The sequence below is a fragment of the Mobula hypostoma genome, chromosome X1, assembly GCF_963921235.1.
Source record: "Mobula hypostoma chromosome X1, sMobHyp1.1, whole genome shotgun sequence".
Taxonomy (NCBI): domain Eukaryota; kingdom Metazoa; phylum Chordata; class Chondrichthyes; order Myliobatiformes; family Myliobatidae; genus Mobula; species Mobula hypostoma.
The window spans coordinates 9,461,263-9,474,766 of record NC_086128.1 but is presented as its reverse complement, the minus strand read 5'-3'; the positions used below and the strand labels follow the sequence as shown (position 1 = coordinate 9,474,766).

General features: G+C 41.0%; 1 protein-coding gene across 7 annotated transcripts in view; it reads right to left on the bottom strand.

The window, feature by feature from the left end:
- map3k3 (mitogen-activated protein kinase kinase kinase 3) overlaps nt 1–13,504 on the bottom strand; it is a 188,224-nt gene that overhangs the window by 119,536 nt on the left and 55,184 nt on the right. For all 7 annotated transcript variants that reach the window (XM_063037293.1, XM_063037291.1, XM_063037290.1 and 4 more), the window contains 2 exons: nt 12,942–13,062; nt 2,374–2,507 (listed from right to left, as the gene is read on the bottom strand). In XM_063037293.1, the coding sequence (XP_062893363.1) occupies nt 2,374–2,507; nt 12,942–13,062 (255 nt within the window). The remainder of the gene's footprint in view (nt 1–2,373; nt 2,508–12,941; nt 13,063–13,504) is intronic.

Genomic DNA, 13,504 nt, shown 5'->3' with positions numbered 1-13,504 from the left:
GCCTGTTGGCATCACTCGTATCGTTGTTCCATCACACCACCTCACAAAAGACTGTACTGGCGACAGCAGACTGGTAGAACACGTGAAGGAGAGGCCTGCATACTCCAAAGGACCACAGTTTCTTCAGGAAGTAGAGCCAACTTTGGCCCTTCTTAATACACAGCCTGCGTTGGTGTTCCACTCAAGTCTGACAGCCAGGTGCACCCCCAGGTACTTGGGAGGTCCTAGTGGGAAAAGTGGCAGATGGAATAGAGTGTCAGGAGGTGTACGGCCATGCACTTTGATAGAAGGAATAAAGGCATAGGCTATTTTCTAAATGGGGGGGGGGGGAGAGAGAGAATTCAGAAATCAGAGGTACAAAGGAACTTGGGAGTCCTTGAACAAGAGAAAAATTAGTAGATGCTGGAAATCCAAGCAACACACACGAAATCTCGGCCCAAAACGTCGACTGTGCTTTTCTCATAGATGCTGTCTGGCCTGCTGAGATTCTCCAACATTTTGTGTGTGTTGCTATGGGGTCCTTGTGCAGGATTTCCTAAACATTAATTTGTAGGTTGAGTCAGTGGTGAGGAAGGCAAATGTAATGTCAGCATTCATTTCAAAAGAACTACAATATAAAAGGAAGGAGGTAATACTGAGACTTCATAAGTCGCTGGTCAGACCACACTTGGAGTATTGTGAGCAGTTTTGAGCCTGATATCTAAAGAAGGATGCGCTGGCATCAGATAGAGTCCAGAAGAGGTTCTCAAGAATGATCCTGGGAATGAAAAGGTTAATGTATGAGGACTGTTAGACTGGAGTTTAGAAGAATCTTATTGAAACCTACCAAATATTGAGAGGCCTGGATGGAGTGGACTTGGAGAGGATGTTTTCAATAGTGGGAGACTCTAGAGTCAGAGGGCACAGCCTCAAAATAGAAGGTTATCTGTTTAGAACAAAAATGAGAAGAATTTTCTTTAGCCAGAGGGTGGTGAATCCGTGGAATTCATTGCCACAGATGACTGTGGAAGCCAAGTTAGAGCTGAGGTTGATAGGTTCTTGATTAGTAAGGACGTCAAAAGTTACAGGAAAGAGGCAGGAGAATGGGGTTGAGAGGGAAAATAAATCAGCCAGCAGTGGCTGCACTCACTGTAACAAACAGAGTGAAGTGTGGGATCCTGCACTGAACAGAAGCACTGCCTGTTCTGCCCTGCCCAGTATCATGTCACAGGCAGTCCCTCCACACCAAACTATGGGGCTGTGAAATTCATTATTGAGAGTGCTGTGTTGGCAAGGATTCAAGCCAGGGTTCAGGTACTCAGGTTTAGATGCAGCTGTAGGGAGAGCAAGGATTCACAGCTTGTTCACACCATACCAGCATGCAGCCTAAGTATGTTTTCTTTGGAAAGTACAAAGCTAGATACTTAAGTTTTCAGACTCCGGGAGCACAAGATATATAACAAAGCAGTGCTCTGTGGGATACCATGGATTCAAGGAAGATCTTTAAAGTTGCACAGGATAAGCTCATAATTGAAGTGATCACACACAAGCCAAGCATATACCTCACTAACATAAAACTTGACCTTTTATGATGACTTTTCATCAGAACTATTAACATGCTTAGTTTCAACCTTTGTTGCCTAATCTCCTTGCTTATACAGATGTAGCACCCTAGAGCCATGGTCTTGACCACCAAATTGTTATGATCAGGTAGAGTTTTGCTGCTTACAATTTTCTAAAGAGTTTTGTGTTTCTTTAATAAAATGACAAGATAGAAATACCACAAAAGATCTATCAGCCAGGGTTGGTGTGGTGGTCTGAAAACACACAGCCAGAAGTTTTGGAAACATCCTTCCATAACCTAATGGAAGAACTGATACACATATCCATGGATACATGCAAAGCGTTACACCAATCATTCGAGCTGAAGATTGTCTGCTTGGTTAATAAAAAGCTAGCTGTTTAGTATTGGATAACATATACCAATAGCTTCCAACGTGGGTGCATGACTTCAGTATTTGGGGGAATGATGCAGCAAAGATCTTGGGGGCTTTAATAACTGATAATTTAGTTAGAAACTTAACTTAAAGTATACAAAAACGTGCTTGACACATTAGCTCTTCCAGGTATGGGGCTTTTCAGCCATCCCCAAGAATCCACAAAACAGACTCAACTCAAAAAGGAGGAAGGTGTCAGATGTGTTTATTTCTGAGATGCAAGGGAAGAGGTGCTCATATTTTACATGTGAGCAAGTGAATCTTATATTTAAAAAAAAAATGATTAGGAATCACTGACTTATTGTCTGGTAACCTCAAAAGAATAATATATTGATAGAAATCCCATCTTTTGATCTTTGTATGTCAGTGCACATTATTGACCAAACTCTTTACTCACACACTGTTCCATGTTCTCAGGTATGAACTCCCCCTCACTATGAATGCTGGTGTAGGATCCTTGGCGAGCTATCCGCTGCTGTCGCTCTGGAACATATCCTGGGGGCGGTGAGCTTCGACCGGTGTTCTGAGAACCTGCGATAGAGAATCATTTTACTGAGTCAAAAAAGTCAAAATACAGGGTGTTTATTATTGGTCAAATATGAAAAGATTATTGTTCAGAGCGACCTGAATGATAATGTGCAGGTACAGCAGGCAACTGGAAAGGCAAAAGATATGCTAGCCTTTTATTGCAAGAGGATTTGTGTACAAAAGCAAAGATACCTTATTGAAATTGCAGAGGATCCTGGAGTGACTGCATCTCAAGCACTATATTCTACACTCCAAGGAAATAACAGAGGGAATGCAATGAAAATTCACCATGGGGCTTGACCGAATATGAAGGGATGCTGTTTCCCTTAACTCAGTGCCCAGAATCATGATGTCAGTCTCACGATAAGGCATGACCTCTGAAAGAAAGGACCTAATGCAGTCAAGTAATTATGAGAGGATAACTGAAAGCTCATTCTAATAATTTGACATCCTGTTCTGGAAGGTGAAAAAGAATTCATCTAAAATAATCAGGAGATGTTTAGTAATCTTGTGTTAATATTTTTCTTCCACAGTTGTCTCAATTCTGTATTAAGCCCAATGTAATAGATGAATTTACATACCAATATGCACTTTCTTTAAAGCACAGTTCAATGAAGGCTTGAACAAGTTAGAAGCAAGTCTCCATTTTGACCATGTATCACAAAAAGATACCAGAGGAATACACACAAAATGCTGGAGGAACTCAGAAAGCCAGACAACATCTAAGGAGAGGAATAAGAAGTTGATGTGTCAGGCTGAGATCCTTCATCAGGAACTGGTGTGATAAAAGGTCTTGGCCTGAAATATTGGCAGTATTCCTCTCCATAGATGCTGCCTTACTTGTCTTCCTCCAACATTTTGGGCGTGCTGCTCTAAGTTTCCAGCATCTGCAGAATCTTATAACATGCCCACAAGAAAAGGCAAAAATACTGCAAGCTTTTTCTCCTGGGCAGGTGCAGAGGCATGAATGTGAAAATTAAACTCACAAGCTGGTAAAATACTGAGAGGATCTACTTTCTCCGGGCACTAATTACATCCAGTGTCCCAAAACAAAAAATGCTGGAAATACTCAGGTCAGGTGGTATCCATGGGAACAGAATATGTCAATGTTTCAGGTTGCTGACCCTTCGCTAGAGCTCAAAAGGACACAAATGGAGGGTGTAAAGTTGCAGAAAGGGTGAAGGAGCAGGTTGTGACCCTGAGGATAAGTTGTAAATAAGGTTATCTACTCAAAGAGTGAACAGAGCCAGTTAGAGACTGAAAACATTGATAATAGGACCTAGACCAGGAGCAATGAACCTTTTTGAGAACGTGCGCCCAAAGTGGCAATAATCTTCTAAAAAAAATCTCTTGCATGTTATGGTAATTTTGAGCAGAAGTAATCGTTGTTTAATGAATTAATAAAAATAATTATATTAAGGAAAAAGGATGAGTTATATTGCTTATTTACTGGTGTTCTTTATTTTAATATTAAAAGTATAACAGAGGTGGGTTGAAATTAATTAAGCAATTTGGATAACCTGCTCAAAATTATTAATCTTTCAAAAAGACAACTGAAAAATAAATATACATGGAGGTGTTAGAATAAATACAGTATTGACTATTATCACTGAACATCTAGTATTCAAAAGACAGAAAAAATACACACAGCACAAAGCCAATGCCAGGTGGTCCAACAGTTCCAATCATTTATTCGCAAAATACTGATGCATACACCAGGTCTGCAAGGATTTCAAATCACATGATCCAACATCACATATGCACACAACTGTCTATCTGACGCCAAACTGGTATGAAACGATTCCCGTGAAAACATCTCACTCTCAGGTTGTAAAAAAAATGATTCACTGCTTCATTTGGCGATAATCATTATGTACCTTTTTTTCATAATGGGTGGGGTTTAAAGAATCCAGGGACAGCACTGCATGCCCTGTGCCAACAAAAGTTGTTCGTGTACCAACTGACCTGAGCAAAAGAATGTGGGAGATGTGAAATGGAAAGCAAGAAGAGAAGCCCAACAGATCACGTTGGCATATCTTCCATTCCCAGACGGAAGAAAAGAGTAAAAAAAAATTGACCAATAACACTGATGAATGACAGATTAGACTGAGAAATCAGGTTACCCAACTTGCATAGTTAAGAGTACTACAACACAGAAACAGGCCCTTCAAACCATCTAGCTTGTGCCAAACTATTATTCTGCCTAGTCCCATTGACCTGCACCTGGTCCTCATTGCACATTGACCTCCACAGCGGTCCATACCTCTCTCATCCACACACTTATCCAAATTTCTCTTTAAGTTTTAAAATCGAACCCGCATCCGCTACTACTGGCAGCTCATTCCTCACTCTCACCACCCCGAGTGAAGCAGCTCTCCCAGAGATTCTTCTTAAATATGTTATCTTTCACCCTAAACCTATAACCTCTAGTTGTAGTCTCACCCAGCCTCAGTAGGAAAAGCCTTCTTGCCTATCTATTACCTCATAATTTTGTACACCTCTATCAAATCTCCCCTCATTCTCTTACACTCTAGGAAATAAAATCCTAACCTATTCAACCTCTTCCTATACCTCAAATCTTCAAGTCCTGACAACATCCTTATATATGTTCTCTGTACTCTTTTTATTGACATCTTTCCTGTAGGTAGGCAACTAGAAATGCACACAATACTCCAAGTTAGGCCTCACCAATGTCTTACACAACTTTAACACAAGATCCCAACTCCTGTGCTCAAAACTGACTCTTTACGACCCTATCTACCTGTGAAGCAACTTTCAATGAATTATGGATCTATATTCCCAGATCTTTGTTCTACCTCACTACTCAATGCCCTACCATTCACTGAACAAGTCCTACACTAGTTTGTCCTCCCAAAGTGCAACATCACACACTTGTCTGCATTGAATTCCATCTGCCATTTTTTAGCCCAATTTTCTAGCTGGTCCAAATTCCACAAGCTTTGATTGACTTCCTCACTGTGGAATGCAGTATCAAGTCCAGAAGGCTGCAAAGTGCTCAGGCAAATGAGGTGCAGTTGCTCAAACCCTATGACAACACAGGAGGCCATAGAATAACTGGTGAGAACGCAATGGAGAATTCAAGTGGCAGGGAAAGGAAAGCCCAGGGTCACCCCAGCAGGTTTTTTTGTGCTTGGTTTCTCCACTGTTGAGGAGTACTCATGAACATTGAATGCAATACACTGCAATGGAACCCAAATGAATTACTGCTTCAGTTGGGAAGACTGTTTAGATCCCTAAACGGTGAGAAACGAAGAAGTGAAAGGAGGAGTTTGGTACCAACTGTGGTAGCAAGGGCACGTTCTGTAAGAAAGGGTGGGAATGTTAAGAGCACGAAAACGTGTGTAAAAAGGGCTTGAAGGATCATTGGGGACCTGGGTCACCCCAACCACAAACTGTTCCAGCTGCTACCATCCAGGAAACGGTATCGCAGCATTAAAGCCAGGACCAACAAGCTCCAGGACAGCTTCATCCACCAGGCTATCAGACTGATTAATTCACGCTGATACAATTGTATTTCTAAGCTGTATTGACTGATCTGATGTATACCCTACTGTACATACTATTTATTACAAATTACTATAATTTGCAATTTGCACATTCAGATGGAGATGTAACACAAATATTTTTACTCATGTATGTGAAGGATGGAAAACATAAAGTCAATTCAATTCAATGAACTGATTTTCATATAACCACTGACCCGGCCAATTTGGAGGCGTTTTTAAAAAAATATTTTGTTCGTGAAATGTGAGCATTGCTGGCAATGCTGGCATTGATTATCCATCCCTGACCGGAGGCAGTGAAGAATCAATCACATTGTGACTCCGGCATCAACAATGTAGTTGATTCTTCACTTGAGCCCAGAGTCAAAGGCCAGAATGAGTAATGACAACAGGTTTTCTGCCTTTAAGTGAACCAGATTGAATTTTAAAACATTTTGGTAGATGTGTAGTTATTTTTACTACCAGTTTAAAAACATCTAGATTTATTGAATCACTTATATTTAAATTCCCCAACTCCCACAGCAAGATCTCAACCCGTTCATGTTTTTGGCTCAACAGTTTAGAATGTTGGCTGTTCGCCTAGGAACTTAATCACAACGTATTCGTACCAAGTATTAACAGCTATCAGTCAACCAATTTTAGTATTATTAAAACAAATTAGCTAGTCCTTGTCACATAGCTATCGGTGGGCATTTAATGAGCACAGATTGACTGCTGCATTTCTTCTATTACATCAGTGGCTACACTTCAAAATTGCTCTCTGGGTTGTAAAATGGATTGGAATACTCTAAATGGAATGAAATGGAAGTTATTTTTCTTAGAAGCTAGGAAGGGAATGGTAAAGAATTGGAAGAACTTTCCTGATCTTCCTTGAATAACGTAGAATACTTTCTCTGGCACTGCTGCACTTCCCGCATATTCGGATTCCAATCTGGCTAATGAGTGCTGTGCACCCAAGGCAGCCAATGCAGATTCGTGTCCCAAGCCAGGACACAAGAACATCATTTAAACTGAGACATTATTGGATTTTAAGGAATTTTACACCTCTAGATGACATGCTAACATATTAGCTGTTATGACATTTCAGGCCATGACATGATTTCCACAGCTACAAACTTTGTAACATCATTACCCAAAATTTGGCTGCACTGCTGCTGGCAGGTCTTGGTGAACAGATTTACCTGCATAATACAGTTTATTTTTAAATGTTGTAACATGAAGAGCCTTGGAATACTTGCCAGATTTATAGAGATGTCTTCCTTCCCCTGCCCCCAAGGCTATTCTTTATAAAAAGATGTGGAATCTTTACTATGATTTGGAAAAATGTCAATTAAACAGATCCATATTTTCTTCCCTCCTAGCTAGATTTACTATTTTGACTAATGAAACGGTATTTCTTGAGATGACTGGCATTGTCACAGTCCAGATAAACAAAAGATTTACTTCAACATTCATAATCTCTTCCAAATGAAACAAACCAACATGATAATTTAATATTTGGGTTCAAGTACATTACTAGCTACCCTCAACTTTCACTTTTTCCAACACATCCCAAGCACTTCTTCACACAATACTAAAAGCAGTCCTTATCTGATTGGCCAGCTTCCAAATGCTATTGTGGAAACAACATCTCGCTAACAGGAAGGGGAAGTCGCGCAAAGCCATGTATATCAAAGGAAGTGGATGGAAAAACAAAAGCATTGAGCTCTGGACCATTTTCATCCTGCCTGATTGTTATCTCTCCCACAAATACAAATGCAGCTAAAGTCACACTATGTCACAGATAAACACACAGCTGAGTAATATGCCATTGCTGCATCACAGACCTTTAGGAGATCAATTCTAAACTCACTACAAAGCATGCATGACATCTACAGCTTGACTGAGCATAAACAACATTCTGGGAAGTTTCAGTCTTTATTGTTGATTAAGTTCAGCAAATGCACCATAAATACTCATGGGAAGCTGCTTGAGCAGTCAGCTCTCAATGTCTGCAGATAATAAGAACAGTATAAAAATGTGACACTGTAGTTTTATTGCTTTAATAAACTTTGCAACCCCTCTCAAATCTGGCAAGGTTCCAAGCACGATCCCTCAAGAGGTGAAAATATCCCTATAGCACAGCCAAAAGCAGCCATACCATCTGATTTTCTGACTTCAGTTTGACTGACTGATCCCACAACAGCTGGAAATGCAACTGGGCATCAATTTGGCAAGCACACTGCAAAAAGAAAGAGTTGCTAGTCTTTCAGTGTAAATAATAATAAGAAGGTAGCCTTTAGGTCTGGAGATAGACAAATACTGAGGAGAGTACAGAGTGAACTGAAGGTAAAGCCGAGGAAGTACAAAGACTCCTACAAGAGGAAGCTGGAGTACAAGCTCCAGCAGAATAGCATAAGGGGCGTGTGGTCGGGCATGAAGCAGATCACTGGCTTCAAGGTTAAGGAAAGGAAGATCAAGGGCTGCCTGGATAGGGCCTACAAATTGAACTTGTTTTTCAATAGGTTCAGCAATGGACCTCCTGCTGCCCCCTCCCCCATTTGCCCAGATCACACACCCTCGCTGCCCCCAAAGCCCTTCATCCCTCCTCTCCTCTGGTGTGCTTGTGTTCCAAACTCCCCAACTTTGGAGTATCCTGCCTCCGCGGGGATGACCACCCTACCTCACCTGAGTATGACAGCAGGTCAGGTGAAGAGACAGCTCGAGAGACTACATCAAGGCAAGGCTGCTGGACCGGATGGTATCAGCTCAGGGTACTGAAGGCCTGTGCGAGCCAGCTGTCTGGTATTTTACAGCACCTTTACAATCTGAGTCTAAGTCAGAAAAAGATACCTTTGCTATGGAAGACTTCCTGCTTGGTCCTGTACCCGAGAAGCAATCCCATCTGAACTTAATGACTACAGACCAACTGCCCTAACATCTCATGAGGGAGGTGCTGGAAAGGCTGGTCCTTGACTTACCTTAGACCACAGGTTAGATCTTCGATGAACCCCCTACAGTTTCCCTACCAGCCTCATGTGGGAGTGGATGATGCCATTATCTACCCGTTGATGCTGGTGGCATTGTGAGAATCACATTTTTTGATTTCTCTAGTGCCTTCAATACAATCCAGCCACTTTTTCTGAGCGAGAAGCTGCAAAGGATGGGTGTAGAAAAATTCACCATCTCCTGCATTACTGACTACCTGACAGACAGATCCCAGTTTGTACAGCTGGGTAGTTCTCTGTCTGAGATTGTGGTGAATGGCACTGGAGTGCCACAAGGGACTGTCCTGTCTCTGTTTCTGTTCACACTGACTTTCAATACAAATCTGAGTCTTGTCACTTGCAGAAGTTCTCTGATGACTCTTTGGTGGTTGGGTGTATCAGAGATGGGCAGGAGTCAGAGCACAGACTCTGATTTTGGACAAGTTTGTGGAGTGGTGTGAGAGGAATCACCTGCTCCTGAATGTGGCCAAAATCAGGGAGATGGTGATTGATTTTAAGAGGAGAGGACCGTGAGTCCTCTAAACTAAAGTGGGCTGTCTAACCACTCCTCATAAGACAATGCAACCATTCTCGGTGGCAGTTTAATGTTTCCTGAACTGCTTCCAAAGTATTAATACACTTTCTTAAATAAGCAGAACAATTCTGTACAAATCTGCAGATCTAGTCTCAACAATACTCTAGCCAACTGAAGCACAACTTCTTTAACTTTGTTTATTGAAAAGGGAATTGAACAATATCTGTTACTGTACCCAACTGCTTGCTATATCTACATATTAGACTTTTATGACTCATGTGCTGAACACCCCAATTCCCCTACATCTCATTTCTGCAATGTTACACAATTATATAACAAAGTTCAAAGTGCATTTATTATCAAAGTATGTACACAGTATACAACCCTGAGATTAATCTCCTTGCAGGCAGCCACATAACAAAGAAACACAAAAGAACCCATTTAAAAAAAAGACCAGAGAGGAAAAAAAAAACAAACCATGCAAGCAATAAACATAAGCAAATAGTATTTTGAACTGAAGTCCACAAAGCCAGTCTGTCCACAGACCCTTAGTTCAGCGCAGACCTGAATAAACCTTGCGGAGCAGCGAGCTGAACCGGCCCATTCCTCACTCAGAAGTGGCTGGATTGTATTGAAGGCACTAGAGAAATCAAAAAATGTGATTCTCACAATGCCACCAGCATCATCCAGGTGGGAGTGGGCTCTAGATTCTTCTTGAGAGAATCTAGAACTCGGATGTCACTGTTCAAAAATAAGGGGCCACCCATCTAAAACAGGTATCTGTCTCTGCACCCCAACCCCCCACTTGAGTCAGGTCTTTGGAACTCTCTTCCACAGAAGGCAGTGGAAGCAAAGCCTTTGAATATTTTAAGGTAGAGGTTGATACATTCTTGACAAAGCCACAGGATCTGAACTTGATACATGATAGAAAATGGGAGGATACTTTCATCTAACACTTGATGCTGATCAATAGGTTGTGCAACATTTACTCACTGAACTTTTAAGATGGTGTTCAGGTGAACAGTGGGACCAAGCAAAATTAGACACGAGAGTTCTGAGTACTGAAGACACTTCTGGTTTCAGGTGGCACTTCTGAAGGTGAATGACAGCTTACTGGTAGTTCAAAAGGCAAGAAATTTGACAAAAAAATAACACTTTTATTGAAGCAAACTGTAATAAACTATCACTGCAAACAATGAAGAGGCAAGCAAAGGAAAGCAAACTCAAGGGTGTGCTGGTGCATTGAAAAGGAAAAAAAAAAATTGACGCAAATGGAGTTGGATTGAGCGATTCGAAGAGAAGTCATCCAGGCAGAGGAGTTTCAATGCCAATCCAACTAACTCTGGTGCAAGGTTGGATCGCTCTAAGCGCTGAGCCGATTTGGAGAGACCGTGAACAGCTTCAGGCTGGGCGACAAGACCTAGGCCCAGAGCAAATTGCTAGCTTGCACATTCTAGAACCGGAGCACTTTGCTGTGGTGGGGCACGGGTCCTGATGCAAGGCATGATCTGCTGTTTGTACAATCTAAATGCCAGCCTAGATAGACTAAAAAGGTAGGGTGTTGAGACTGGAGGCGAGAGTCGGGCCAATTTCACTCGCTCTGCCGCGATGTTTACTCCTCTTTCCGTGATGTTCAGGCTGTGAGACTGCCCTGGCTACTATACTTTGTGCCTGTGAGGCTTCACAGTGATTTGCCCCACTAATATGATGAAGTTTGGGCCTACACGGGATGCTCTGGGGATTTGGATCTAAAGACCCGATTTGGTTCGGAAAGCCGTGCTTTTGGGTTCCTTGTTTTGTAAGCAGACAAATCTCAAGATTGTATCCTTTATACATTCTTTGATAATAAAAGTACTTTGAATCTTTGAAATGTATATTAACTTTCATTTTTTTGGCTTCCAAATATTTTCAAATTAATAACCCTTGACTGTTCATAGAAACTAAAACTGACATTAAGTTGGCAAAAGTAGAATTGACAAAAGGACTACAACTATGCAAGGCAGCATCCACCTTCTGAAGGGCATTTAGTGATGTGTAGTAGCTAACAATCCCAAGCAAGTTATAAATGTCAATTAAAAAACTGGAAATGCTAGAGTACTACTGGGACAATTAGTCCAGGACCTAGGCTTTGAGCAGAGATAGTTGTGAGACCAGGTACAACAACTAGCCTGATACCCGTGGGTTACAGACAAAAAAATCTCTGTCTAGCTCTTTATTATGATCTAATTGGACAATCTGGAACGTGATCAGTACAGTTTGCTTGGGGGGAGGGGGGCACAAAAGGAAGAGTGAGATGTGATAAAAAGCATGGGGGGGGGAGAGAGACAGAGAGAGGCAGAGACAGACACACACACACACTGGGATCAGGCTAACCCTAACATGAAGTTATTAAAAGTGTACAGCCTCTTTCAGTGGAAGTTTTCTTGCCAGAATCAAAAGATCATGGTTCAAACCCATTCCAGAGCAGAAAAACTGGGCTAAAATTTCTGAACTATGCTGAAGTCTTACAACAAAAACTTCTGCCTCACTGTTCATATTCAATCTCCAAAGTTCTGCATATATTCAACGCACACCCTTTTGTTGTTTGGCTTTGAGACTTTTTAAACTATCACCTTTTTCTACATCTAAAGTCATTTTATTTGAACGCAAGTCAAAGTACAGGCTATACAAATTTCCACACACACATCCATTTTACACAGTGATCACAAATAACTAAAGCCTTATTTCAGTATGCAATCTAGAATTAGGTGTTCAAACACCTTTTGTAATTTGCAACTTGACAGCAAACCAAGACAGTCCAGAGTAGAACCTTGCTTTCCACCTTAGAGGAAACCACAGTGGTACAAGGGCAGTCTTTGAACAAGGTTGTCTTTCTTGGACCAGTTCAGAATCAGACAGAGGCACGGCATGACATTTAAAAAAAATAATCAGCCATACAAATCCTTTGATTGTATTTTCAGAAACTCTATTCAAAGCAGACACAGAGTCTGAGATTTGGTTCTGAACACTCCCAGGTGTTCATGCCGCAGAGTAGTTTGCCTGGTTCAAAAACCAAACCTCTGAAAGAATTCCATCAATATGGCCCTACTAGGGCATAAGCTACAAATTTAAACTTCTAAAATATTCCAAAAGTGCTAAAACTGAAATGTTAGAACTTATTTCAAAACTCAAAAAGTTTTAATAACAACCTTCTAACCTAGTCATGCTTAAACAAAACAGAATCGGGATCCCTATATCCCACAGTAGCTTTGCTTAACTTTGGAAAAGAATCTCCAGGTCATTAAATAAACAGATCCAATGCAAACCAAGGAACACTTCAATAAATAGTTACAAAGTCTTACTACTGCTTCCCCCCCCACCCCCCCAAGACATATTTTAATAGGCTTTCAAATTAGCGAAACCAAGTACTCACTAACAGAGAGATGCCTGCCACGAGATTCTGGTGGCTGGTAGATGGTGCTAAGAATGTCTCCGACAGATTGAGAGGCCTTAATACGGACCTGTTTGGTAACAGCTGGAGGCGCATGTGATGTCTAAAATTTGGAAAAAACAAATTAGACATGCACGTAATGTTTTTGAATTCATTGTTCATTACTCTATCTATAACAAATTTCAAAGTTCAAAGTAAATTTTATTATCAAAGTACATTTACAGTATATTACCATATACAACCCTGAGGTTCATTTTCCTGTGGTCACACTCAGCAAATCCAGAGACTAGTAACTATAACAGGGTCAATAAATGATCAACCAGAGTACAGAAGACAACAAACTGTACAAATGCCAATATAAATAAATAGCAATAAATAACAAGAACATCAGATAATGAGTCCTTAAAGTGAGATCATTGGTTGTGGGAAACATCTCAATGATGGGGTAAGTGTTATCCCCTTGTATTCAAGAGCCTGGTGGTTAAAGGGTAGCAACTGTTCTTGAACCTGGTGGTATGAGTCCCAAGACTCTTGTACCTTCTATG